The sequence below is a fragment of the Pararge aegeria genome, chromosome 10 (assembly GCF_905163445.1).
Source record: "Pararge aegeria chromosome 10, ilParAegt1.1, whole genome shotgun sequence".
NCBI lineage: Eukaryota > Metazoa > Arthropoda > Insecta > Lepidoptera > Nymphalidae > Pararge > Pararge aegeria.
Genome location: NC_053189.1, coordinates 17,055,809 through 17,083,559, shown reverse-complemented (window position 1 = coordinate 17,083,559; position 27,751 = coordinate 17,055,809). Strand labels below are relative to the sequence as shown.

Sequence of the window (27,751 nt, the reverse complement as noted above, 5' to 3'; positions counted from 1 at the left end):
ACGAGTTATAAAAAACTTAAGTAGGCTTTTAAAAGCCTACTTAGATTTTTTTAAGTGGTACTGGAGATTTTCTTCATTTTATATCATCTGCATACCCTGTGCATACCCTATATGCACGCCACTGCCTTCAGACCGGAACACAGCTGCAGATTGGCAGAAGAAATACGCATAGACGGTAGTGACTCACCGGATGAGGTCTGACACAAAAGCTCTATTACTATTATTCGATACCAAGTTTTGCGTAAAATTGAATGTAAATAAGAATGTAAAGAGAGATAGAATAACGATTCCTTACCTCAATATTGGTGCCAGTGACGTTGACAGTTGACCAGTTCTCGACAGGCTGAGTAATGTTCTGCGTAAACCGCACCACTCTGGGACCAGTGCCATTCCACCAAACAGACACTCCTGAACTCGTGTAGGCATACTTTAGATCTTTGTCCTCTGCAATAAAATGTAGTTTATTTATTTATTTAGACAATAAAGTGTCTACCACACACACACACACATACACAAAAAATTGCTTACAAGAGGCGGACTTAATGCTTAAGCATTTTCTACCAGCGAACTTTCGGACGTGCGAGAAAAGCGCACGGAAGTAAAAAAATTATATATATGTATACATATATACAATACAAAGACATACAAGTACATTTATATTCGAACATATATTCAAAATTTAAAAAAAAATGTTGAATTGTTAGTTTTTCAATCAATAAATTAAATAGATTGCAATAACTATTACGCTATTTGCTTAATTAAAAAAACTTCGTTGGTTTATTCTAGGCTGGTCCTGTTAAAGCTCTCGCTGCCAAGATTGTTATAAACTAAAAATAAGTTCCAACAAAAATGACTCGGTATATGATGTTCTTAAAGTTAAAGAGACAGGAAATGTAGCACACGGCTTAAAATATATTTTTCTATGACCAGAATGGCCAACATTCTCTCAGTTAGAATCTGCATTTCTTAGACGGAAGAGTTTCTAAAACAATAGCAATAGTCTCATTACTTTTGGTTTTGAAACAAATTAGGATTTTCCTTAAACCATTTGTTATTTGCTTATAGTAAGAGAAGAAAAAAGTTTTAAATAAGTGGTGGTGATTTGTGGTAGGATAATGAAATTTGCAAGCCCATCTCGTAAATGAACTCACCTAAATTCCTGACTTGCGGTGGTACGTTGAGTATCGGGCTGTGTCCCAAAGGATCGTATCCCGTCACCATTACAAATGTCTCCTCTGTCGGTTCAATACCGGTGATCTAGAAAAAAAAAACGTTGTTATATTACACAAACGTATATTACAGTTTAACTTTATGTGCGCATGATTAGAGTAGTATATCTTATTATAAATTTATTATGGCAGTTCTACTTTGTGTTTAACCGCACGCTACGTATTCTGATAATGGCTCTCAATTTTAAATGTTCTACCAAATTAGATGGTAGTATAATTATTTTTTTGTTTGGTTACTAAGTATCATTATTTAATATTTATTTTAATAGTTATTTGTTTTATTTTTATGTTTGTATTTAATTTATTTTGTGTTTCGTTTAATGAAAATGAATTGTATTTCTTTCAAATGGTAATGTAAATGCATATGGGTTACGCTGAAATAAAAACTTATTATTATTATATATGTAATAAAATTATTATACGAATGAAAGAAAATAAACGAAAGTCGTCTTTATATTCACACATTTGTATAAAATTTTAACATTAATATCAGCTAATTGTTTTTAATAAAATAAAAATTTGTGACACAGGAGCTGGCTCGGTATAGATGCTAAAAGGCTGGTTTTTAGCCAGCCTATATACCGTGTACAGCTGAATTCCTAGTACTTTAGTCGGCCGCCCGGCTAATTTTAAACCCGTTTGGGGTTCTTATTCATGAGTTTGAATGTGTGACGTAGCATCAAAGTCAAAGTCAAAGTCAAAAATATCTTTATTCAAGTAGGCCCATAGGTGGCACTTTTGATGCGTACATAAGAATTACACGGTAGTGAGATGATGGCGATAACCACATTCGTAAACTTAAAACTAAAGCTACGAGGGTTCCAAACGCGTCCTGGTCTAAGAAGAAGCCCACAACAAACTTAGCCGGGTGTTTTTTTTTTGTTATCACTATCTCACAATGTCATTTTAAATTATTAGAAGAGCAACCTGGTTAGAACAATAATTTACACCCAAGCTTTTTTATCGTTTACGTAGTCCTTTATACTATAATAGGACTTTTCTATAAGCTTACGTTTAATACAAACTTTGAACTTTTTAAGAGACATCTCCAAGATGTCAATTGGTAGTTTATTGTAGAATTATATGCAATTTCTTTTAAACGAATTATAAATTTTATGTAACCTAGTATATTGCACTGTAAGTTTATTCTTACTTCTAATGTTTAAATTATTGCAGTCACATTTTTTCTTAAATTTATAAATGTTTTTATGAACGTACATTAAATTTTCAAATATGTACTGACTATACACTGTCATTATTTTAAAATCTTTAAATTTATCTCTCAATGACTCTCTCGGACCCATTTTGTAGATAGAACGAACAGCCCTCTTCTGCAGCACGAAAATAGTGCTAATATCAGCAGCATTACCCCAAAGTAAAATTCCATATGACATAATGCTGTGAAAGTAACTAAAATATACCAGTCTAGCTCTACGTCGGTCATATGGCGTCACACATCAAACATTCAAGATCCAATGAAAATATGCATTATCAGCCATCTATACATATCAATTAAGTATTAAAAAGGTTAGAACTCACAAGTACAGTGTTCCCCACAATCTCCAATGCAGCCCATTGCTCTACGGGCAGCTTGAGCTCATTGCTTTGGTACACAGTGTACCGGGCAGGCGCATCGCTCCACGAAACACGAATAGTACTCGAGTTGACGTATTTGTACTTGAGGTCTTTGAAACGATGGGGTCCTGTAAGAAATGTGTCAATGTAAATGTGGTATGCTTAAAAGGACTTCTAGATACTCGGCCACAATATAGTAGGGACTTTAGAAGTTCCATATATAGTATTAAACAGCTTATTTGATTAACAGACTTACAGCCGATAAATCACAATCTGTTAATCAAATATTGGTCATAGATCGTTTAAAATAGTCTATACTGGTATTCCGGGTGATAATCAATGACTGTTACAGACAAAATATTGCGATCACAATATATTAATAAATAATTGTAAGATTTCCATCCAACAATTTTTTTTTGTTTGTATTTTTGTAGAAACAACAACAATAATGTTTTATTAGGTTTTGAATAAGCCCCATTAACAAATATTTCTTGTTATACGTGGTTTACGCAGTTGACGCCGCATTGAGTAATTATTTGTACTATGTATACCATTGTGTAATATGATACCGTGTTGTTGTTTGGTAACCCAAATAAATAAATAAATAATTAGCCGGTATATTATAAGACAATCAGTGCCGTGCACTTCATACATGCGCAAAAGTATTGCCTACCATATTTTTTTATCTATCTCGTATAGTATTGAGATTTTTCCATTTTATCCCACGTGCCTGCTTTATGCATACCCTGTCAGGTCAGGTCCGGTTTCGAAGTTCACATTTTTGTCACCATCTCAATTTTTATTTTCTCATTTTTATCAAAATATTCCTGATTTTCTCCAGCAACTTTTTTAATACAGAGTAGGTATATATACATATATGATTTGACTAAAATTTAGTACTTGTGTTAGAATTTTTTCACTAATTTGAAGTTTTCGCTAAGTAACGCCTAGTACTATCCAAATTTCCAAACTTTGTATTTTTATTTTTGCAAAAAAGAATATTATTTAACAAATATAACCTAAAATAAACTATTTAAAACTAAATAAAAAGGTAACTGCCCGCTCTAGGATCACCGGAAGACTCGATAACCCTTTTCGATAATTCTTTGAAAAGGGCTCTTGCCTCCGGGCCCCACGGTCCCAAAGTCTCTTCTCCAAAAGGCACAAAAATGAAAGCTGCTATCCAGGTTTTCATATTTACGCCTCTTGGCCTGCTCGGCACTGGTAGCAAAAAGAATGTTGCATTTCATTTATTATCAATTTTTATATATTGAGTTTCCAATATATAAATATTGAAAACTCAATATAAAATAGGCCATCTACAACAGCGATTACAAAAACGAAGATAAAAGCTATAGTGATGCATTTTATTATATTCACGAACCTTTAGATAGTGTAGTGACATAATAAGGAGCAGTGAATGCTCCTCCAAGAGTCCGGCCAGGTACCCGAACTTGCACTCGAACCTCGTATTTGCTATCTGGTTGCAGCCCTTCTATTTTTGCACTGGTATCGTAACTGAAAACAATTAAAAATGTAACTTAATCACTATGCCTTTTTTAGGAAACCTAGGACTCACCTAAATCAGATTCCTAGTGATTCCTAGAGAGAAAAAAACGGTTCACAAACTCTTATGTGGTATCTAACAACGTTAGGCGCCGTCTAAAGTTACGAAACAGATTCGGCGGATCGTAAAGTAGGGGACACGAAAAAAAATTAAATTCGGTTTTTTTTAATAAGCACACGAAACATGAAAAATATGATAATACAAACACAAAGTAACTCACCTCTTGGCAAAAACAATAGACAAGTTAGATATGTGTGTGATAGTGAAAGCTAAATGTATGCGTAGGAATCTACTTTGATTAGGCGTAACTTCCTTAGGCATTTTTAGGTTGAAAGAATTTTAATGAAGGCCTCGAGAATATGGTCTAGCTGAGACAAATTTGTTGAACAGGTATTTGAAAAAAAATATCGCCGTCGCGCTAAGCCTGTCATCACCCGTAAAGTGCCATAGGGACAGATGCAGCATAGACCGGTTTCACCAAAAATAAATAACGTTATAGACGTTTCGAAATCCCCTGTTTTCACATCCAAAACTGAGCTGATCCATTTATTTTTGGCATGAAGTATTATTAGAATTTTTGGTTTCAAGGAAGATTTCTATCGCTCCCACTTTCTTTCATGTTATTTAGTTTTCATGTTTGTTTTTGAGGCGTTTGAACACGGCAGTAAAAGGTGAGTTTTTGATCATTTTTGAGAGTCAGATTTTCTAAAATAATTAGTTTTCAAGAAAAAAAGAAATTAACAAAATAGCTTCACTACACTTTTAAAAATTTTGAAATATGGAGAATTCCGCCTATACTGTTAAACCTGTCGTTACCAAAGATAAAGTACTCCGTATCACCAACCTTTCTTGACAATCGTCGTTCCCATCCACTCTCCTTACGCAGATTAGGAAGGTGTACCTAGTAGCGTCCTCACACCGCCAGCGCAATGTGAAACTTCTTTCAGCCACCTCAGTCACCTCTAAGTCTTGAGGGATCACTTTCACCTCTCTGTTTATAGAATATAGAGAAACTTCCTTATTTATAAAATGTTACTAGAAATGTCCATAATTTTTAAGGCTTTTCAAAAGAGTATGTTGTTTTATAAAAAAAGTTTTTAATTAAATATCTATGCATTTAAATTGAAAATTGTTCTTGTCTCTACCAATTGGGCATTCAAAAAACAAGTGCAAAACTACATGCACTAAGTATTACGGCCGACTGGCGCAGTGGAGAGACCCTGCTACCTGAGTCCAAGGCCTCCGAAGGGTTCGATTCCTGATTCAACTAGAAAATGTCTGTTTGATGAACATGAATGTTTTTCAATGGCTGGGTGTTTATCTGAATACTATAAGTATTTATGTATATTACTCATAAAAATATTCATCAGTCGTCTTAGTACCCATAAAAGCTACGCTTACTTTGGGGCTAGATGGCGCTGTGTGTATTGTCGTAGTATATTTATTAAACAATACCACTATTACACATGATCAAAGATACAGACTATCAATGACGTCTCTATTAAAGATCGTAATTAATTGATTAAAATGTCATAGTCTTGGAGACCAGAACCTCACCCATCGTCGGTATCCTGTCCAGCAGCGGAAGTGGACGTCCACGGCACCAGCGTCAGATTCTGGTGGAGCCACTCGAGAGTCCTGGATCCCAAGAGCCTTACCAGCAAGGGGTCTGATTCAGGAGCTACAATAAAAAAAAAATGTCAAGACACATACTTAAACATATTACAAACTCTTCAAATCATAAGATGAATGTATGAATACACTTTTATTGTACACCAAATAAATAAAAGTTACAGAGATATAATCACATTAGAGCAAGAGGGTACCATTTGGTGGCCTTATCGCTACATAGCTATCTCTTTCAGGCGGCTCATAGGGCAAGGAAACAAACATAGATATAAGATAGTATAGAAACACCGATGCAATGAGGATGTAAACACTAGCACAAAAAATATTTGAATTTGATAGCTTTGACCGGATTCACAATTAATGTTTATAAATCTGTGGTTGCTATGATAATGTCAGCTTCGTCATCTTAGGAAATTTCGGTTGATATTACAATGAGTTATCAAACCCAATTTTAGCTACAGGGCCAGATTTGTTTCATGCATTAAATGCTGTTTAAACATATATGGACTTATTTGAAATGAATGTAGGTATCAGTATGTATCCGAATCGTAGGTATCAGTTTTGGAAAGATTCTTAAACAAATATTTAATGGATATATGTGGTACTACAATCTAGGTTTTTTAATCATGTCAGCTTTCGCTTATTTTTATACAGATTTATTTAAAAGGCATTCCTCAGTCTTAATTCTCAGATTATTTTAAGGTACTCAGGTAACTCCCACGTGGGGCATTGCGGACCATTAGATACTTGTTACTTGTAAATTTTGTAATAAAAAAAATGCTTACCCATCAAAGTATAGTTAGTAACGTGAGCTGCCAACGTGATGTTGTGTTCTGGAGTTGTCTGGTGTCCATCATCAGGTTTGTACTGCAGGATCCACTGCACAACGCCAGGAGTTTGGTCTGCGAACTGCTTCCACGATACTAGGATCTGGTCGTCCTCCAACTTCGACAGTTTTATTGGCACTACGAAGTATAATAAACATTTTTAAAGAGTGTTCTCGTCTTTGGCATTATATTCAATGTGGGGGAGACAAGTCGTCGTCAATTTCAATTATGCCAGACCACGTCGGAGACCGTAAAATATTTTACAACCCATTGACTGTCCACAACAAGGCACGGGTCTACCACGCTGGCCCAGTGCGGATTGGTATTCTTCACACGCCGTTGAGAACATTATGGAGAACTCTCAGGCATGCAGGTTACCTCAAGATGTTTTCCTTCACCATTTAAAACAAGTGGTATTTAAATTGCTTAAACGCAAAGCGCACATAACTCCGAAAAGTCAGTGGTGCGTGCCGGGGCTCGAACTCTGCCAGCGGATGTCGTACGAGGCAACTTAGGAAATATACAGGAGAAGGGGCTGCAGCATTCTATGCCAATACCATCTACAGCAATCAACAACCCGTCTGCCCAGCGTGGTGATTATACTTCAAAGCTTTCTGTTCAGAAAGGCCATTAGTTGAGCAGTGGACCGTTTTTTTTTTTAATTAACATTAAAAAAAAAAGTTCGCAAAACTGACAATCAACTGCTTACTCTAATATAAACTATAGGACTATTCGGCATGTGTATACAATTGTGCCTTCTCGATGCGAACATAGCATGCAAATCCGTTGGGTACATAAGGCTGCCGCAAACAGCTAAAAAAAAAAATAATATAAAAAAATTATAAATTACCAATAAAAGAAAAAAAAACAAAATATTGTGGAAATAGAATTACTTAAGCAAAAACCTTTTTCATAACTTAAGCTTAACACTAGGTATGTTATCGCTGAAGATATCTATACTATCACGAAAGCAATTTGCAAGAAATTGCATTCGCGTATAGACTATTGATGATTGATCGCAGTCGAGGGCTAATCTGTAGAGGAATAAAAAGATATAATTACCCCCTTGTCCTTGGCACAACACACTTTCTGACATATCGCTTGCTATGTTCTTCTTAGTTGTGGCTGGTATGTACGCCCGCACCTTGAAGGTCAAACATTTTTTTCAAAAAATATATTTTATATGAACGAACGCGACTGCGGCAATACAAAAATACAGAAACATTATTTTGTTTTGGTTACCAATAATTTTAGCTGACAGTGTTAAGAAACGCTGTCGGAGGCATTGATTTAATATGTTACTAACGGTCGGAGGCATAACACTCTCAGTTCTCAAAATTGGGTTGGTTATATAGTTTGGGCAACAAAATCTCGGAGTGAGCAGATGCCTCCGACTACCCAGTATCAGTTTCACGACTATGGCGAATCTATTGACACAACTCACATAAAAATACGCAAGCCTAAACGGCTAAAGAAATATACATTCACACACCATACATACATTCTAACATACATACTGTATACACACATAAATATATATACACACACACACGCGCACCGAAATACGCACATGTACAACAAACACACAACAGTTACACACATGCATACTTACATACATACGTACATACGCATAATTACATATATATACATACACATTCACATACATACACACATTCAAACACACATACATACATACATACATACATACATACATACATACATACATACATACATACATACATACGTACAAACATACATATATACACACATATATAAATACATAACCTTCCTTGTAATGAAAAATTAAGCTTAATTTGCTAAAATCCGTGAAAAGCAGGACAATCTGTATGGTGTAATTTATAATTTCTGCAATCTTTATACACTCCACACCAAACAAATCTTCAGTAGATACAAGCAGTCTGTTCACGCTCTAACATGTAAATAGTGGCTTCCGTGAATAGATGTGTCACAAAGCACTACGTATCTCCCACGTTGCGCCTTGATTTAATAAAATCTTACTTGAAAAAGATAGGGTTCCAGCGGCTCCCGGACTTTTATTATCTCCTCTGTGTTGATGTGAGGTTGTCCTGTGATCACGCCGCCATGTTTATCTGCACAAAAATTTATATTAAAGCATTTAAATAACTAAAGCAAGTATATTTATAGTAATAATTGACGGACCAAGCAGATGCGATTGTGTTTAGCGGCTACCTGCGACGCGCTTGTCACCTGTCCACCTCGTTGAGGTTCGACGAACGCGGCGCTTACTAACCATTCCAGAACCTTGGGACCCCACCGTCCATCCGTTCTCCGAGCTATGTGCCACGCCCATTGCCACTTAAGCTTCGCGACTCGTTGAGCTATGTTAGTAACTCTGGTTCTTCTACGGATCTCCTCATTTCTGATACTCCGAGCATAGCTGTCTCCATCACCCGCTGAGTGACTCTAAGCTTTATTATGACGCTCATAGTCAAGCGAAGCAAAGCGTTCTGCGTTATTATTAGGAAAATTAAGCTTAATTTGCTATAGTCCGCGAAAAGCAGGAGAATCTGTATGGTGTAATTTATAATTTCTTCAATCCTTATACTCCACACCAAACAAATCTTCGGCAATGTACAATCTACGCACGTTTCGCTCCGAAACCGGATCCTCAGGAGACGTTGACTTTACAATGAATAATTGTTAAAGAAATTTAAAGTAAGCTTAATTTTCCTAATATATCGTGATTTCCGCAAAGTAAAGCCTATTTCTATCCAATATAACTGCGTTCTTTAACTTAAAATCTCCGTACCAGTGGGTGTGATGTCCACGGTGTAGGCGATGACCTTCTCTGCGGGCGGCAGCCAACGTAAGGACACGGCTGCGGCGCCGGCGGGCGCACACGCAACCGCACGCGGCGCGTCCGCCCCCGCGCCCGTAACGTTCAGCCGCGCCCACCGTGACGTCATCGAGATCCCATTCCACGCGAAGCACTGGTATACACCTGCAACAACGAATATATAATACTTGCTCATCAAAAAATCAACGTAAATGTATAACAATGTTGTTTTAAAAGTACTAACAAAAAGTCCGCGACAGCATACGTTTATCTACGGGACTCCTCTTACAGAGTTTAGGCCATAGTTCACCACGCAGACTGATTGATAGCATTCACACTTTTAACAGTTTGATTAGTTTCAGACATGCAAGTGGTATTTGAATGGCTCTAATTAAAATCATATATTGAACGACTGATTGGCGTAGTTAGCAATGACCCTTCTTTTTAAATCCAATGTCGTGGTTTCGATTCCCACAACTGAAAAATGTTTCAATGATGAACGTTTTTCAGTGACTGGACGTTTATATATATATTATAATTATTTACTTAAATTATTCATAAAAATTATTTATAAGTTATTTTAGCACCCATAACACAAGCTAGGCTTAATTCAGGGTTAATGGCAATATTTGTATGGTCGTAATATCCTATTATATCTACTAATTTATAAAGCTGAAAAGTTTGTTTGTTTGCTTGTTTACTTGAACGCAAATATCTCAGGAATTGGTCCTATTTGAAAAATTCATCCAGTGTGGAATTGCTAATTTATTGAGGGACTAAAGGTTATATATATCACGCCAATAGAAGCATAGCGCCAATGAAGATGGTTTCAATATCGAGGTTTTTTACCTTTTGAAAAATTCCGCTGCGTGCGCTACGTAAAATGTATAATAAAATCGTTGCTCTTTAAAAGTACTAAAAAAGGACCAAGACAGCATATGTCTATCTTTTAAGGTTAACTTATACGCGGACGACGTCGCGAGGGACAGCTAGTATTTATACAACGTGTAAATGAAAACCAAATAATACTTCACACGCTTTAGAGGATCAAACTTAATAAAATCACGCTTTGGGTGTTAGCAAGCTAACGGTAAGCCAAACTTTTTAAACACATGATAATTCAGGCGAAACTGAACCTCGTAATTTTGTCAACAACTCTGTTTTGTAAGATTGTGTGAATAGCAACTCTCTTAACCTGCATCATCCGATGTAACTCCACTTATCACCAGCTCCAAACGTTTGCGATCTACTGAACTGCGTAGATTTCTCTGAAACAAGTCATAAAATAAATTTTGCAAAATTCAAATTCATAATTCATTTATTTCAAGTAATATAAGCACTTTTGAAACGTCAAGTATGTGACTCTGACACCGGTTCGGAAGGCAGATTCTACCGAGAAGAAGCCGGCTAGAAACTCAGCAGTTGCTCTTTTCCAACATCAATCAACATCAATAGTATAGTAACCTTGATGTATTAAATGTGTTTACATGCATTCTTTAAACTTATGTAATGGTAAATCTAATAATACTTTCTTACTTATAAAAGCATATACTCAGCCCCACAAAGGTTTTCTGTACTTTCCTAAGGCAATATCACTTATTTATGACCGTTTCTAGTAAGTTGTCTTCACACACCCTGGAGACCATTATGGAGAACTCTTAGGCATGCGGGTTTCCTCACGATGGTTTTTCCACTTTAAAAGCTAGTGTAAGGGTTTTCATCATAATTGTCAACAAACCATTGGATATGATAATGGTTTAGGCCGAAGTCCACCACGCCGGCCAAGTGCGGATTGGTAGACTTGTGTTCACAACTAATAAATATATAAAACAAATAAATCCTCACCCGTCCAGCCAATGTGAGCTTTTCCCCGTTCTTGTACCAGGTCACGTTGGGCTCGGGTTTGCCAGCCGCTGTGCAGTTGAACCGCACTGTGCTGGCACGTGTCACATCTTTTGACATGGGCGGTAGAGTTATCACCACTGGTTCTGCCAGAGTTACGTTGAACGTCTGAAAGGATATACCGAATTATAGATAAACTTTTGTAGTAGTCTAAGCTTTTTGTGACAGACGTCCGGGGAAGCATAAATAGATTGCTGGAAGTTAATTGTAAGAATGTATACAATCGTTATCTTTGCATAGCATAAATGAAATGTAGTTCGTTAGTCTCACTGAACCTCGCGAAAGGCTGGACCGAATTGGCTAATTTAGATCTATTCGTGAAAGTCCAAGAAAGGTTTAAAATATAAACGGTGATATATATAATTCTTCTTTACATATGTTTGTCACCTAGCTCCTCCTAAACAGGTAGACCGTTTTTGTGTATATTTTAATAAGTTCCTGGATGGTTTAAAAGCAGGCGATAACCTCTCGGCCGGTTTCTGATTTGGAATATTGATATTCTAGTTTATAGTCTCCTAAACTATGCAACCAAATAACACGCTGTTATGGTCAAGGTTTGATTTAAGATTGTCTTAACTCTGTTTCGTGATAATGAAACACGAAATATGCGGATTGAAAATGACAATGACTATTTGTAGATCCTTAATAAACTTGTCAGACGAAACGTAAACGTGAGTAATTTTTTCGAAAGAAAATAAGTTTAATATAAAATGTTTTTCAACATGAGAGTATTTGGTTGAAACCTATTTTTTTTAAATTACAAGTTAAGAGCGTAAGCGATGATTTCAGCTTAGAGTCTAGAGATAACAGATAGACGGTTAAAGCGAAGAAGGACTTGATGAGCTGTGCTCTTAAAGTAATAAGAAGGTAATTAAATAATGCCATAAACTTTAAATTTGCGAGAAAATTAAGAAAATTGCAATTTTAAATTGGAATCAACAGTTTAAGGGTTCAAAAAGAAAATTTTGGTTACATATAATGAAAGATTTCAAGATAAAAACCTTTCTCCCTGATTTCGCAGACTGCAATCCACTTTTTTGCAGGTCGTGGGGTTTGCGGGAATAGTTGAAATTTGTTTCCGCTATATCTTAACGCTTAGAACATACGATCGCCACAGGCCTCACCCTCGTTATAGTAAATGAGCTACCTATTCTCTTTATCAACTGCATCCAAATAGTTCTTTTAATTTTGCCTTTCCAAAAAATTTAAGCACAAAACAATAATTTACTGTGCAATGGGAACTATCTCAAACGTCGCAGGAGGCTATAGTTTTTAAACGACTTCCTTATAAAGGGGAGAAAGGATTTCTGGTCGGGCGTAGCTCCGTCATATAAAGACGGATTTGAAATATTCTTTTGTTGTTCAAAAGGGGTTTATTCTGAAATGGTCCCATTTAAATTTCTACCAGTCGGTGTATATTTGTCAAATATTCCGACTGGTAGAATGTACTGGATCCTATTTAATATTATAAAATCTCAATGTACCTACATTCTTGTAAATAAATTATTATTATTATCATTTACATCTGATGAAGAGTTTCGGAGACAATGGAACTGATCCAAAAAAGACAGCAATTCAACCGCGGTTGCTGCTATAGCGTAGATATGCATTTTTTATATATGGAACTTTAGACTTTACTTTACTACAGCACTCTATTCATCGCTTGAGATTTCATTTTCGGTCCCTTGGTATAAAATTCGCCCACTCAGTATTTATATTTTGTTCGCCTACTTACTAAATATTTCTAACATAATGGAATGCCGCTTGGTTTATTATAAGTCATTAGCGATCGCTATATGTTTTATTCCGTCAATTTATTTATATTAAAAGATATACCTTAAAAATGATTTAAGTAGTCCAAACTACCCTCAACATGTGAAGAAGATCAATTCTCTAAGTTACTAGTGTACCCAGCCCGCTTCGCCGGACTACATTTTGCTTTATTTTATTTAAATAATAAACTTACATCATTAAATTTTTAATTTAAGTCTCATAATATATTAAATCATTTATTTCCGTATTCATTCTCTTCTATTCTCTTCACGAGCGAGTGAAGATCATTATCTACACCCATGTACACCCAACAATAGAATATCATCATAGTAAATAAAAGCTAAATAAAAGCTGTATTTGACAGTTCAAAAATACGAGTGCTCCGATCGTCACCAAACTTTACAGGATTACTCGCCAGGTCAATCCGGAGATTCCCTGAAAGTTTCAGTGAAATCGGTCCAGCCGTTTCGGAGCATATACGGACCCACACACTTTCTCAGTTCTCTTTTATATATATAGATAAATAATAGATAATTGATTCAATTTAGCAAAAGTATATCTTAGCACGATACATAAGCTTTGAGGAGTTATCAAAACACTGGAACTGTCTTTTTCTCGTGACAAATACCTTAACCATGTCGAGGTAGTCTTCAAGGGAGCAAGTGTAGACGCCCTCTTGGTCGTACTCCAGTTTGTTTAGTACCAGGACTTCATCCGTTGACTCCAGCTCGCTCGTCTTCTGGCCTGGCGGTGTTAGCTCCCATCTTAGCTGCAAGTTAATTTTAAGAATGTATATAATCATTATCTTTGCATAGCATAAAATAAAGTCGCTCCCGCTGTTTGTACGCTTGGATCTTATAAACTTCGTAACGGCAGGGTGATTACATATCTCGCGACAGATTTGCGACAGGCGTAAATCCTGCAATCATTGCTGTCAAACGTCACTTTTCCATACAATAAATAAACAAAAGTGACTTTTGACAGCAGTGATTGCAAAATTTACGTCTGTCGCAAGCCTGTCACGAGATACGTAATACCCCTGCGGATTTTAATGCAGTTTTCAGCAATATTTTTTTAATTGAGTAGCGTGCACTTCATACATGCACGAAAGCACTGCATACCCTAAAAATTTTGTATTACTCATAAAGGGGAAGGATTTTTCAATTTTATGCCATTTTCCTTCTTTATGCATACCCTGGTCAAAAACTCTGTGCACGCCACTGTGTATCCCATAATACCCATACTAGGTATTCCTGTATCGCGCTCACTCGATATACAGATGATTAAATAATAAGTATAATATTAGGAATTAATGATTGAGTTGCTTTATTGCAGTAGCTTTTTACATATGTGGATATAATGCTACATACGAGAAAAGTTTTTCTGTTGAATCAAAGCTGAAGGAAGCAATCAAGGAAACAATTTTAATCTTTACATGGGCGTACCCAGGAGGAGGACAGTCAATCTCCCAGGAAATGTATGAGCTCTCTTAATAATTTGGCTTCAGTATTATCGGGTCCTCTAAAAAATATTCACAAAATAGAAGAAGAAGAAGAGTCTTTATTGCACATACAAATAGAAAGCCAGGTTAACAAAATAAACTGCAGACGATCTTAAAAAAACCTCACGTGAATCCAGCATTAATCCGGCAATGCGGAAAGGTAAATATTGGTAATACAATACCTTAGGTCTTGGCCAGCCTGACACAGGGCAAGTAAGGACAACTCTGCTTCCCCCGGGTACCGCAATATTGTCCTCAACCCGAACTGGCAGGAACGACGGCTCCTCATCTATCGACTCTTGGACCCTCACTCGACCCTCGGCGCTGTTCCGGCTCTTGTTTACGTAGGGATTAGCTGCTATGCATCTGTTCAGAACGAAAAATAAGTTATATACAAGTACACACAACCTTACAGCTTTTTTATACGTCAAAGTATTTTTGCATTTTTTTTTCACTAACAACACAACGCAACCGTCATACAATTTTATATTACATACTAATAAATATAGGATAAATATACTATGACAATACACAAATCGCCATCTAGCCCCAAAGTAAGCGTAACTTGTGTTATAGGTAGTACCAAGATGACTGATAAATATTTTTATCAAAAAAAAAAAAAAAACTAATATCCATTTATTTCAAATAGGCCCAATAAGCACTTTGGAACGTCAAGTCTGTCTGTGTCTGTCAGTCTGTGTGTGTCTCTACCACCGGTCTCTATCAATGATATACGTAGGTACATAAATACTTATAATATACAAACAAGCACCCAGACACTGAAAAACATTCATTTTCGTCACACAAAAAAATTCCAGTTGTGTTGGGAGACTCAAAAAGATGGTTCGCACTACGCTAATCGGCCGTCAATATCTTGAGAACAGTGATTCTTTGTGTGTTTGCCTCTAAAGCTACTGAATCGATTCTAAAGTATCCCTTCTCTCCTTGCACGATACGTTAAAAAGTTATAGATCCTCAGGACCTCAATGGATTCAGCATCGCCATGCTTATTACTGCCGCTAAGCAGAATTGTTGCAATACTGTGTTGCGGTCTGAAGGGCATGGTTGCACATAAGGCTTAAAAGCCACGCCTTAAATTGATGGACACGGGGCGGCCTGTTACAGGACGTGCTCCTAGCATGCCCTGTGAAGTCTCGATCTGTTTATAGTCGATGGTTTCCACTTCCACACACCATCAGGTGGGCCATCTGCTTCCGTCAATTATTACCAGGTCTTCAAATGTGTGTAGAAAGAGGTTCGAACGTTAAGTTTTTATCATGTAGCAACAAAAATATGCGGACCAGCGAAACAACTATGACGGCCGTTTGGCGCAGTGGGCAGCGAGCCTGCTTTCTGAATCCAAGGCCGTGGGTTCGATTCCCACAACTGGAAAATGTTTGCGTGATGAGCATAAGTGTTTTTCAGTGTCTGGGTGTTTATATATATTTTCTAAGTATTTATGTATACATAATTCATAAAAACATTCATCAGTCATCTTAGTACCCATAACACAAGCTACGCTTACTTTGGGGCTAAGTAACGATGTGTGTATTGTAGTAGTATATTTATTTATTTAACTTCATCCATCAGCTATTTACCTGTAAACTCCAGCATCTTCGTTTTGTACATCCGTGATAAGCAACTCACTCTCCAAAATGTGATACCTGAAAGAACATAAATAATTTAGTAGTATTAGTCCGGGATATACCTTTGCCTCAGCAGTATAGATGCCTCATTCCATTATGAAAATTAAGCTTAATTTGCTATACTCCGCAATAAGCAGGAGAATCTGTATGGTGTAATTTATAATTTCTTTAAACCTTATACTCAACACCAAACAGATCTTTGGCAATATACCCTGAGAGAGAGAATTACATTTGAATGTTATCTATAAAAAAACATATAAATTATTTTCATAATATATCATGGACTTCCGCAAAGTAACGCCTGCTTCTATCCAATACCTCATTCCAAGTTTATGAAATACTAGCCTCTGCCCACGTCTGGGTGGACTTCGGAATTGAGTCTAAATCTTCGCTCGTTAAGAATTTTTAATCTTACCAAGAGCAGTAAACAATTTTCAATTATTCCCCGGGAACTACTTAAAGAATCGGGATAAAACGTAAACGTTTGCACGCCTCTGATACTAAAATAACTACCTAAAATACTGTGGCAGCGGCTTTCCATCTCTCAACCAGGATATAGTTGCAGCGGGACCCGAGCTGATGCGGCAGGGTATAGACAGGGGCTGGTTCAAATACGCTATCGTGTCGCTGGGCGGCTTCAAAAACTGCTTGCCGATATCTGAAAAGAATAGAAGTTTACTTTTAGTTTTCTATTCGAATTAATCTTGTCTATATATTTAAATACTAGCCGTTGCCCGCGACTTCGTCCGCATTTGATTTTGGTTTTTTGATGTGGCATTCAATTTAGTTTTAGTTTTAAAAAAAATAAAGTATTCAGTATCGCTACGCCTTAAATTTAAAGTTTGCTGCTTTCCGCTGAGGAGTTCAGTCCTATATCTCCAACCACATTCATAAGATACATCAGATACATACACAAAGTTTGGGCAAAATTAAACACATATTATCATAGTATAAAAATAATTATTTAAATCGGTTATAATTTGTCGTAGTTATGGTGTAAAATCGTCAAACACTATCATGACTTCTCCCAAAGGAACCGAGCTTAATGTCGATATATAAAGTATCCTTTATTACTTCTAACACTTCCTAGAATATGTGTACAAAGTTTCATGACGATCGGTTGAGTAGTTTTTGCGTGAAAGCGTAACAAACAAACTTACATTGACATTTAAAATATTAGTAGGGAGTAGGGATATTTAGGTATAATATGCACCAAAGCCAGAAAGTAAAGACGTCGATCCGCTGACAAAAAGTTGGGTAGGCAAATATAAAAGACGTCGTTTTTTTTCGGTTAAAAAAGGAGTAACTACATGGGCGTAGCGAGGGGGAGAGGGCAGCTGCCCCTCCTTGGAAATCTGTCAGTTAATGTATAACCTCTTTTAGATGTATGGCGGCCAAGGTACAGACAGATAGGCAGACAAAAATGAAAAAATACATTTTTGAAAAATATTATCTTGGTATGTACCCGTTGAACTATATTTAAGAAATTTTGATTAACCACGAAGATCTTAGTTTAAAATCTTTAAAAAAAATACAGTTTTTGCTATAGCCCTAAATATATATAGATAGAGATAGACTTCCTATAAAGCCGAATTATTCGTGGCTGTTTTTCCAAGGTGTCTACGTGTAGTGTGTATGACAAAACAGCCGCGAACTATCTGACTTTAGAATATCTCACTTGCCCTCCCCCTAGGCGAAAAGCTGGGAACGCCCATGCGAAACTATTTTAATTTCTATGCCCAAAACAAGGTAGCATAGGGTCACAAGTTTTTTCGATACCTATCCTATTTATTTCACGTCTAACTTGTTTGTTCTCAGATTTAGACAAGGGTTTAGTTGTCATGACCAAACCTTAGATTCCAATCAATTTAGACGAAATTAAAACAAAAATAGTTTTAACATTTAGGTAGGTACATATGTATTAAAGAAGTAAATAAATATACTACGACAATACCTAGTACATTATTGATCGAAGGACTCTTATAGTATGAGGTTATTGACCCTGGTCTTCGAACCGCGTGTAGGTATGTGCTATCAATGTTCACGCAAAGTTATACCACAGTTACCGAAATAGCGCATTATTTTACAAACAACAATAAATACAAAATATCTTTAATCTACAAACATTTTACAATTTCATTTCGCGAACCGATCACAATGGATGTTTACGAAAGTAAAGGCTTTTTTGCCTCCTCTCAGGTGTTCAGCTTCTGCGAAATGTAATTTTATAGAGCCACGACTTTTTGACCGTTACTTTTCTAGAAATTTGTTATTGACTGACGAGCAGGCATTCAAGTGGTTAGTTAACTGATTCATTATTTATTTCGGTCCGGTTACTTATAAAGAAGAGCATAGATATTTACGTTGAGACGCGACGCTCTTAAATTGATAATTATTTAATTAATTGTTATTTTTAAACATAGAATAGCGTTTGGCTGAAATTACAGCTGATGGTTGGTTACGATGCTGCCTTAAGTGTAATGCGCTTGTCTAGAAAATTTTGTTTTTTTATTGATTTTATTTTGAGTTACAATTAATACAGTAAGATAAATTACAAACATTCCGTCAAACTTTAAAACAGTTTGTTGACAGGATCAGCTCTCTTTCAATATAACGTAGTAATAAATTAATTATTAGACATTAAAACTATTTCAACTTATAAGTCGGAAGGTAGTATATAAAACAAGTGAGATTTTATGAATTTTTAGGATCTGCTGTATAGTAGAAGCCTATTTACCTACTCCTGATTTGATGGTGGAAATAGAAGCCGGTCATTCCAAATCTTTGCTATGAGTATTAATTTCGACAAAGAAAAGCGCTTCGTACGTTACGATGTAATATCAACTGCGTAATGGTGCTGATCCTAATTAAAAATTACGAACGCCAGAATAGAAAAAGCGTCATCTATATAATTTAACTTCATTAAAATAGCACCACATAATAAAATGCGACTTTTTCACCTGTAATCCGCCCGGTCTTTACACACTTTATCTACGTCAATGAGTAAGACCGTTCGGGGTATTTAGAAAACTGTACAGTAAACTAAACTAACCGTTACGTATTTTGGTGCTAATTTTCGCACCACGTGAAGCACCCAACGAAGAAGGGTTTAAAATCAGTTTACGGTGCAGTAGTTTTTAAGGATCGTGGTGCATTCGATACAACTTTGAGCAATACAACATATTTAAAGAGCCAAACGTTGTCCACATTCAACTTTCAAGTTCATAACGGTCTGGACAAATGGAGCGTTCCTGTGAATCAAAATCCACCCAAGTAACTGATGTAATCGTATCTAGATTGTCATTGAATCGAGACGGTCGATTGGCGCAGTTTGCTGCGGCCCTGCTTTCTGAGTCCTAGGCCGTGGGTTCGATTCCTACAACTGGAAAATGTTTGTGTGATGAGCATGCATGTTTTTCAGTGTCTGGGTGTTTATATGTATATTGCTATTTATTTATGTACATTATTCATACAAATATTCATCAGTCATCTTAGTACCCATAACACAAGCTTCGCTTACTTTGGGACTAGGTGGCTGTGTGTATTGTCTGTAGTACTCGTATATTTATTTATTATTATTAATGAAGTAAAGTTCGGCCAAAAATGAAAATGTGAGAAAAAAACAAACAGCTAAGTTTGTTGTGGGCTCTTCTTAGACCAGGGCGCGTTTGGAACCCTCGTAGCTTTAAGTTTAAGTTTTCGAACAAAGTTATTACTATCCCGTTATGTAAATATCAGTGGCGTGCATGCATAGGTGATAGGGTATGCAGATGATATAAAATGAAGAAAATCTCCAGTAAGAGTTATAAAAAACTTAAATGATATGCATTGTAAGAGTTATAAAAAGCCTATCCTTAAGTATTTTTGACCTGTACTGGAGATTTTCTTAATTTTACATCATCTGCATACCCTGTGCATACCCTCTATGCAGTGGCGTGCACTCCATACATGCGCAAAAGCACTGCATACCCTAACATTGATATATAACTGGAATAGGAGGAGAATTCGTGCCGTTTTATGCAATTTTCCTGTTGTATGCATACCCTGGTAAGAAATCCAATGCACGCCACTGCATCTTTGCATGCCACTGGTAAATATATATATATATATATGTATGAAAGCTTTATGAGTCCCTGCGATAGGCATACGTGAAAAAAAAAAAATTGAAATTTGAATTTCAGTTCGAAGTAATTATAAACGTTTCGATTCTCTTGCTTATCGCGGTGTAGGTACCTATAGCAAATTAAGCTTAATTCATTGTATCCCGAAAGTTAACAATGAGCGTACGTAAAGAAGTCTCGCTTCAAGAAACGCTCAGTAAAAGGAAAGTAAAGCAAGGAATAATCACAACTGTAAGAATAGGAAAAAACTGGAAAAAAACTACAATGGCGCCTAGACAAAGACGGTCGCGTCCGGTGAACAAAGCGTTACCTACTCCCGCTACACGCTACTCGGAAAATAATAACGGAACTTTGAAAATGTTGCCTTTTAACCGACACTCACAAAAAGGTGGAGGATCTTAATACGGTGTACCTAAGGAAATGTAGCACACATTTCGTACACTTACTTGTGGTTAAAGACGTCTATTTTCTCAAAATAAATTACAATTTCACTCAATGAGAATATTTACAACTTATTTTTAGGTAGTAAATATTAAAATTAAAAGCAACGGCACGTTCAATCAGAAATTAAAAAAAGAAACTTGAGGGTTAATTTATAAAAGGTACCTAAAAGTCATAGTGACTGCGTATGATAATCATTTTTTTCTTTTTATTGAAGCTATACTTCTTTTGGCGCGTTAGGGATAAATATGAGGGTAATTTTTTTACGATGCGCGCACACACCGTCACACAAACCGACGAACCGACACCCTGAAGTTAGCTATAGTCAACATTTTGGTTTTTCAAAAAAAGGTTTGACAGTGTACCTACACTTTTAATTGACAAAGTCTGCGATAATAAGATAACTAGGTAATAATAAGTATAAGTTAGTGTCGTTTTTTCTACAAATGCAGAATAAGTCGATAGTAAAATTTTTGAAAAGATTTTTATCTTACGCCAAAGGAGTATAAGTTCTAACGCGTGTACATAAGTACACATACAAGTTTTTTATTACACTAAAAGTTATCCCTTGGTTGCATTCTCATCTGATTGTAGTGAAAGCGGGCTAGCCTGTTAAAGGTATGGCAGTTATATTAAACTCATGCCTTTATGGTTTCTGCGTGGCATAGTAACGGAACGCTAAATCGCTTGGCGACACGTCTTTGTCAAAACACACAAAACTATCCATACATAATATAAGAGTAAATACAGGAAATAAGTAAATAAATTAATATATTACAGAACTATGGAACCCACGGCCTTGTACTCCGAAAGCAGGGTTGCGAATTAATATATTTCGCAGTCGGCCGTCAAATACAAATTGTCCCTGCCGGGAATCAAACCCGGGACCTCCTACTTACAAGACCACAAGCTCTGACCACTGAGCAAGGAAGGTCGACAGAAACAATGAAATAATAAAATAGAAATGAAAAAAGTTGATAGGAGTTTCATATAATCCTCGCATCCCAAATAATAAAAGGCCGCCGTATCCTTCAAAATTCAGCACTTAAGTCAACAAGATAATTCAATTGTTTACCCATACAAGATCCAATTACACCGTTCATTAACCAACCTAATACGTTCTGGATCGCCCTTATCCGCCGACAAAGGTCGGATGGCTCAGCCTTCACATAAAAACGGGTTACTTGACGGATCTACATCCCACCCGGATAATACCCCCAATACCTCTATCGATAGTATATTGTATTATTATTTATGGCAGACAAGATTTTGTACAAATTTCACATTTTTTTGTTTTTATGTGTCTTAATTTGTATTAAATCAAGACGGTCTAATAATTTTGCATTACTAAATAATATTTTATAATAAAGGTTACTTTTGTAAATAAATAAATAAAATACAATATTTTTTTTAATTGAATAAATATACTACGACAATACACACATCGCCATCTAGTCCCCAAAGTAAGCGTAAGCGTTGTGTTATGGGTACTAAGATAACTGATGAATAATATACATAAATACTTATAATACACATATGTAGGTATATATTAATTATCAGTATCTATATATTATATTGTAAGTTCATTATATGCATATATAATATATTATATATGTATATATAGGTATATATGTAAATATATGTTTATTTATATGCACATACCTTTCTTCTTGAGCTGTGTTTAACGCATTTGGTTGCCTGGAAGAGATCGCTATGTAGCGATAAGGCCACCAAATTGTAAACATTTTCCAGTTGTGGGAATCGAACCCAAGGGCGTTGACTCAGAAAGCAGCGTCGCTGCCCACTGCGCCGATCAGCCGTCAATTGCGTGTAGAATGTCATAATATTTATTTGATAATATTTTTCCTACTTAAATTATACGTAGTTGCCCGGCAGATAATTCTAGGATATGTCCTACTTTTTTCTAGTGTTGTACCTATTCTTCTTCACCTCACTTCTCCATTTCTTCCACTTCCTAGGAACTAGGTAGAGATATCTTAAACAGATAAGTATTTACCTAGACCACATCACACATATAGACGATGTATGTCACTTCTTTGGGTAAAAAAAAATTATAGCACCAAAAATTTTAATTTTGGAATTGGAATAAATGGTTTTTTTTTTCTAATTTTTGAAAACAAAAAAATATACATAATCGGGTCCGGAACGGTAAAAAAAAAATAAAAGACTATATTATCAGTAGCGACAAATATTAGCAAGGCCAGTGAAATGTTACCATCAGCATTGTATAGCTTAAAAATACAACAGTGGTAGCCAAGTACCTACTCTCTGTAATTATATGTGGGCTTGTCGATCGCGATCAAAGGAAGTATTGAATGAGGCCGATATTTTGTGCTTCGAGTGGCGATTCGTTAGTTTAGCCTTAATTAGACGCACGGGAAAAAAGGTGATAGTACAGTGGTTATGAATTCGGCCTTGCTTGCCGGGGGACCGAGTTCTATCCCCGGCATCCAGTTCAGACCTTTTGGGGTTATGTGCGTTTTTAAACAATTATACAACTTGTAAACGAATTATGAAATAATGTTGAAGGGTTTACCCGGCTAAGTTGGTATTTACCCGGCTAAGTTTGTTGTGGGCTCTTCTTAGACCAGGGCGCGTTTGGAACCCTCGTAGCTTTAGATTTAAGTTGGCGAACGAAGTTATCACCATCCCCTTACAATTATGTAAACAAATATGTATGAACGCTGTGATAGGCCTACATGAAATTTTGAATTTGAATTTGAATTTGGATTCATTAGTATTTTCATAAAAATAAATTTCCCTGTAAAAATATTAAATCATAAGAAGCATATTTATTTGAAAGCGGTGATAGCGAAGTGGGTAGAAGCTCGACTTCACTTTCGGGGAGCCGAGTTAGACTCCCAGCACGCACCTTTAACTTTACTAAGTTATTTTATGTTATGTTTTTACACACTTTTATGCCACCTTCGAAGAAACAATATTTAGAGATATGAACACATAGAGGGTAGATACAATTTAATGGCCTTAGTGCTTAATAAGGACCAATTCAAAACCAAATGCGTAAAAGGAAATACATGTGAGTAAAGTAGGTGGTGAGATCAACTTTTGATTTTTTTTTTATGACTTTTTCTTTTTTTAATTACGTAGGTACTTATTTTGAACTGTGACATCACAAAAGTCCAAGAAGTCAGCGCTGGCGCCAAGCGATCAAGGAAATATTGATTGAAGCCAATGTTTTGGACATCGAGTCCCGTTTCATTGGCCTTAATTACGCAGACGGCCAAATGAGGACCTAATTTATTCCACGCACGGGAACAAAATGCATTTAATGACTTTAATGTCGACCCGGACTTGGCTGCAGTAATATCATCATTATAACCCAGCTTGATCTCTTTCATCTCTTGCAAGACCAAAAATGAATTTTTAATAGCACATAATTAAGAACATACAGAAGCCGTGTACACGACTTATATTGAAGCATCAAAAACCACTCCACTTTAGTAGTGTTTCTCGAACAGGCGGTTACCTTAAATTGAAATACAAATTAAAATTCAAAATTTCTTTATTTATGTAGGCATACCACAGGCACTTATGATTAAATAAATAAATAAATAAATATACTACGACAATACACACATCGCCATCTAGCCCCAAAGTAAGCGTAGCTTGTGTTATGGGTACTGAGATAGCTGATGAATATTTTTTTATGAATATAATACACATAAATACTTATAATATACAGATAAACACCCAGACACTGAAAAACATTCATGTTCATCACACAAACACTCTCCAATTGTGGGAATCAAACCCACGGCCTTGGACTCAGAAAGCAGAGTCGCTGCCCACTGCGCCACTCAGCCGTCATGCCACTTGCGCCACTTATGAAGAGTTCATACATATGTATATGTTTACATAATTGTAAGGGATGGTGATAACTTTCGCCAACTTAAACCCAAAGCTACGAGGATTTGCAACGCGCTATGACGTACGTAAGTCTAAGAAGAGCCCACAACAAACTTAGCCGGGTATTTTTTTTTTGTTATCACCATCTCACAGTTTATTTATTTCTAGCTATGAAGCTAGAGCAATTCACACCCGAGCTTTTTTATCGTTTAAGTAATCCTTAAAACTTCGTTCCGTTTTGCAGTTGACTGTATTTATTTTACCTCTAATGTTCCAAACGTTTACCATAAAATGGGGAAAAAGAGAAAAGTTAGTGAGCTAGCAACATTCCGCGGGTTTGGAAAACGTGCGTAGGGCATTTTCACTGTTTTTAGACACAATTCATACAATAATGGCTGAATGAGGGTCCTATATGTTTTGTTTTCTATTTTTAATATATACTAGCTGTCCCGGCGAACTTCGTACCACGGATCATTTTTTTTCATGAATGTTATATTTTAATACTTGTTATCCTATTCCGGTCTAAGAGAAATCCAAAAAATAAAATATCATTAAAATTGGTCCAGCCGTTCTTGAGTTATAAATGGTGTAACTAACACAACTTTCTTTTATATATATATAGATATATATAGGCTACTATTATAGGAAAATAATATTGCATTTATCTAATTATTACATTATTTGTGTATTATGTAAAACGTATTTAAGTATATTCGAAGTGTGATTGGTATTTATTTTTATTAAATAAAACTGCAAAATCTAGCGATCCGCCATGACTTATTCCAAGAATATGTGTACAAAGTTTCATGAGGATCGGTTAAGTAGTTTTTGCGTGAAAGCGTAACAAACAAACTTACATTGACATTTATAATATTAGTAGGGATAGGGATTGTGGTTAATGGGCCCTTAGCTCTGTGCTACAGTACCATAACAGTAACGTGCCTAGGATTACTGCGACTCGCTTTACCCAAAGTAAGTCGCACTAGGTAACCCAAAGTAAAACCATCGAGAAGAATCAGCGTAAAAATATATTTTATCCTTATTTTTCGCAAATGGCTCAAATATGGGCATCCCGCAGCCGCCTAATGAAAACGTCCTGACTCAGCAGAATGCCTCTCTGCTAAATCCACTGACGGTGATTGGACATAATCTATTCATGAGCATATTGGCCTAAAAGATTTTAGTTTGTACATAATATAGTTGTAAAAAGTAGTAGAGACACGAAATATGTAACATTTTTGTGAGTTACGTAACAAGTTTACCGAAAATAATAAAAGTCTACCGAAGCACGCTTAAGATGTTCAGTGGAAATTGTAACCGAATGACCATAAAAACTTTTAATATGATTCGGAAAAATATGGATAAGGAAACAAAAGATTGAGATCCGAATGAATGAATGAATGAATATACTTTTATTGCACCCCCAAAAAGTACATAAAAAGAGAAAAATATAACAAAACAGTGTATAATTTGGTGGCCTTATCGTTTCATAGCCATTTCTTCCAGTTCAAGACAACCAATAGCGAATAAAAACAAAAACAGAAAATACTTAGGTGGTGCGTAATATATATAGCTATACGTATCCCTTAAGGTTTTTTTTTATGTGGCTGACTCACAGATTTTATTATTAGCTGAATAATTTCTTCCCATTAATTAAGATATTTTGAACAATGATATTAAATTTAATTTAAATGAATAATTGTGTGTTTATGTTTGTAGTTTAAATTGTAATGTGTTAATTATATTTAAATAATTATATTGTAATTTTTTTTTCGTGTTTTTAAAATGTAAACGGTAGGTGCGGCTGCTTCCAGTGCCAAGCAGGCCAAGAGGCGTGAATATGAAAACCTGGATAGCAGTCTCATTTTTGTGCCTTTGAGTAGAGACTTTGGGACCGTGGGGTCCGGAGGCCCGAGCTCTTTTCAAAGAATTATCGAAAAGGTTTATCGAGTCTACCGGTGATCCTAGAGCGGGCAGTTACCTTGGCCAAAGAATTAGTTTGGCCATCCAAAGGGGCAATGCTGCCAACATCTTAGGAACCGTGCCTCGCTGCGGTGGTTTCTAACACGTTTTAGATTTTATTTAGTTTTACATAGTTTATTTTAGGGTTATATTTATAAAACAAATGTAAATTGATTTCAACATAATATGAAATATTTGGTACATCGGAGACTGTAGAATATGATACTTTGACAAAAAAAACAATCTTATGTTATCTACTTGTACGCAGATTTCTTTTCGTGTTAATAATAGTTTTGCCAAACGCTTCTGTTTGTAGATAGAGGTTATATGTATAATAAGGCAGCTCGCTTCTTCAACAAAATAATGCTTACCTGTCAAAGAAGCCAAATAAAAAGAAATCTATTGCCTTGTATATATTAAAGATACGAATCGACTAATAACGTTCTCTCTCATAAAGCTTAAAGTTTTTAAAAATAAATACATTACGTGCAATAAATAATCAATTAAAATTGTTTGCAATCAGTGGTACATGGTTTTTTTCTTTAATAATGAATTGTGAAAAAACTTACGGTAACCGAGCGCTAGTACACACTGATGATAAACTCTTTGTTAATGTGGCTTGAATTGCTGAATGCTAATAATCTACGACTTCAATGTTCATATCGATGATGTTAATAACGTTTTTTCATTTCCATTTTCCTTTTTCTCTCCCTATGTATTTGAAAACAATAAAAGCGATGATATTTATGTTATATTTCGATTTACCAATTCTATTCAATCATTATTTATTGATCAAATATCAATTTATCAATAAATAATCATTGCTCAAGGGATATCTCCCTTCGTAAATCTTTCGCAAAGTTAAATTTCAT

The 27,751-nt window shown here is 35.8% G+C and overlaps 1 protein-coding gene across 2 annotated transcripts in view; it reads right to left on the bottom strand.

The window, feature by feature from the left end:
• The window catches only part of LOC120627093 (protogenin A-like), a 147,573-nt gene that overhangs the window by 7,641 nt on the left and 112,181 nt on the right, over window positions 1-27,751 (bottom strand). For both annotated transcript variants that reach the window (XR_005658886.1, XM_039894940.1), the window contains exons 4-19: window positions 16,981-17,125; window positions 16,420-16,485; window positions 15,004-15,187; window positions 13,949-14,089; window positions 11,491-11,655; window positions 10,841-10,913; window positions 9,619-9,810; window positions 8,847-8,938; window positions 7,890-7,971; window positions 6,786-6,965; window positions 5,929-6,052; window positions 5,216-5,362; window positions 4,189-4,322; window positions 2,769-2,932; window positions 1,152-1,257; window positions 296-444 (exon numbers count right to left, since the gene is read on the bottom strand). Coding sequence is in view for 1 of the 2 variants with exons in the window: in XM_039894940.1 (XP_039750874.1) it covers window positions 296-444; window positions 1,152-1,257; window positions 2,769-2,932; window positions 4,189-4,322; window positions 5,216-5,362; window positions 5,929-6,052; window positions 6,786-6,965; window positions 7,890-7,971; window positions 8,847-8,938; window positions 9,619-9,810; window positions 10,841-10,913; window positions 11,491-11,655; window positions 13,949-14,089; window positions 15,004-15,187; window positions 16,420-16,485; window positions 16,981-17,125 (2,144 nt within the window). In the remaining variant the exon portion in view is untranslated. The remainder of the gene's footprint in view (window positions 1-295; window positions 445-1,151; window positions 1,258-2,768; window positions 2,933-4,188; window positions 4,323-5,215; window positions 5,363-5,928; window positions 6,053-6,785; window positions 6,966-7,889; window positions 7,972-8,846; window positions 8,939-9,618; window positions 9,811-10,840; window positions 10,914-11,490; window positions 11,656-13,948; window positions 14,090-15,003; window positions 15,188-16,419; window positions 16,486-16,980; window positions 17,126-27,751) is intronic.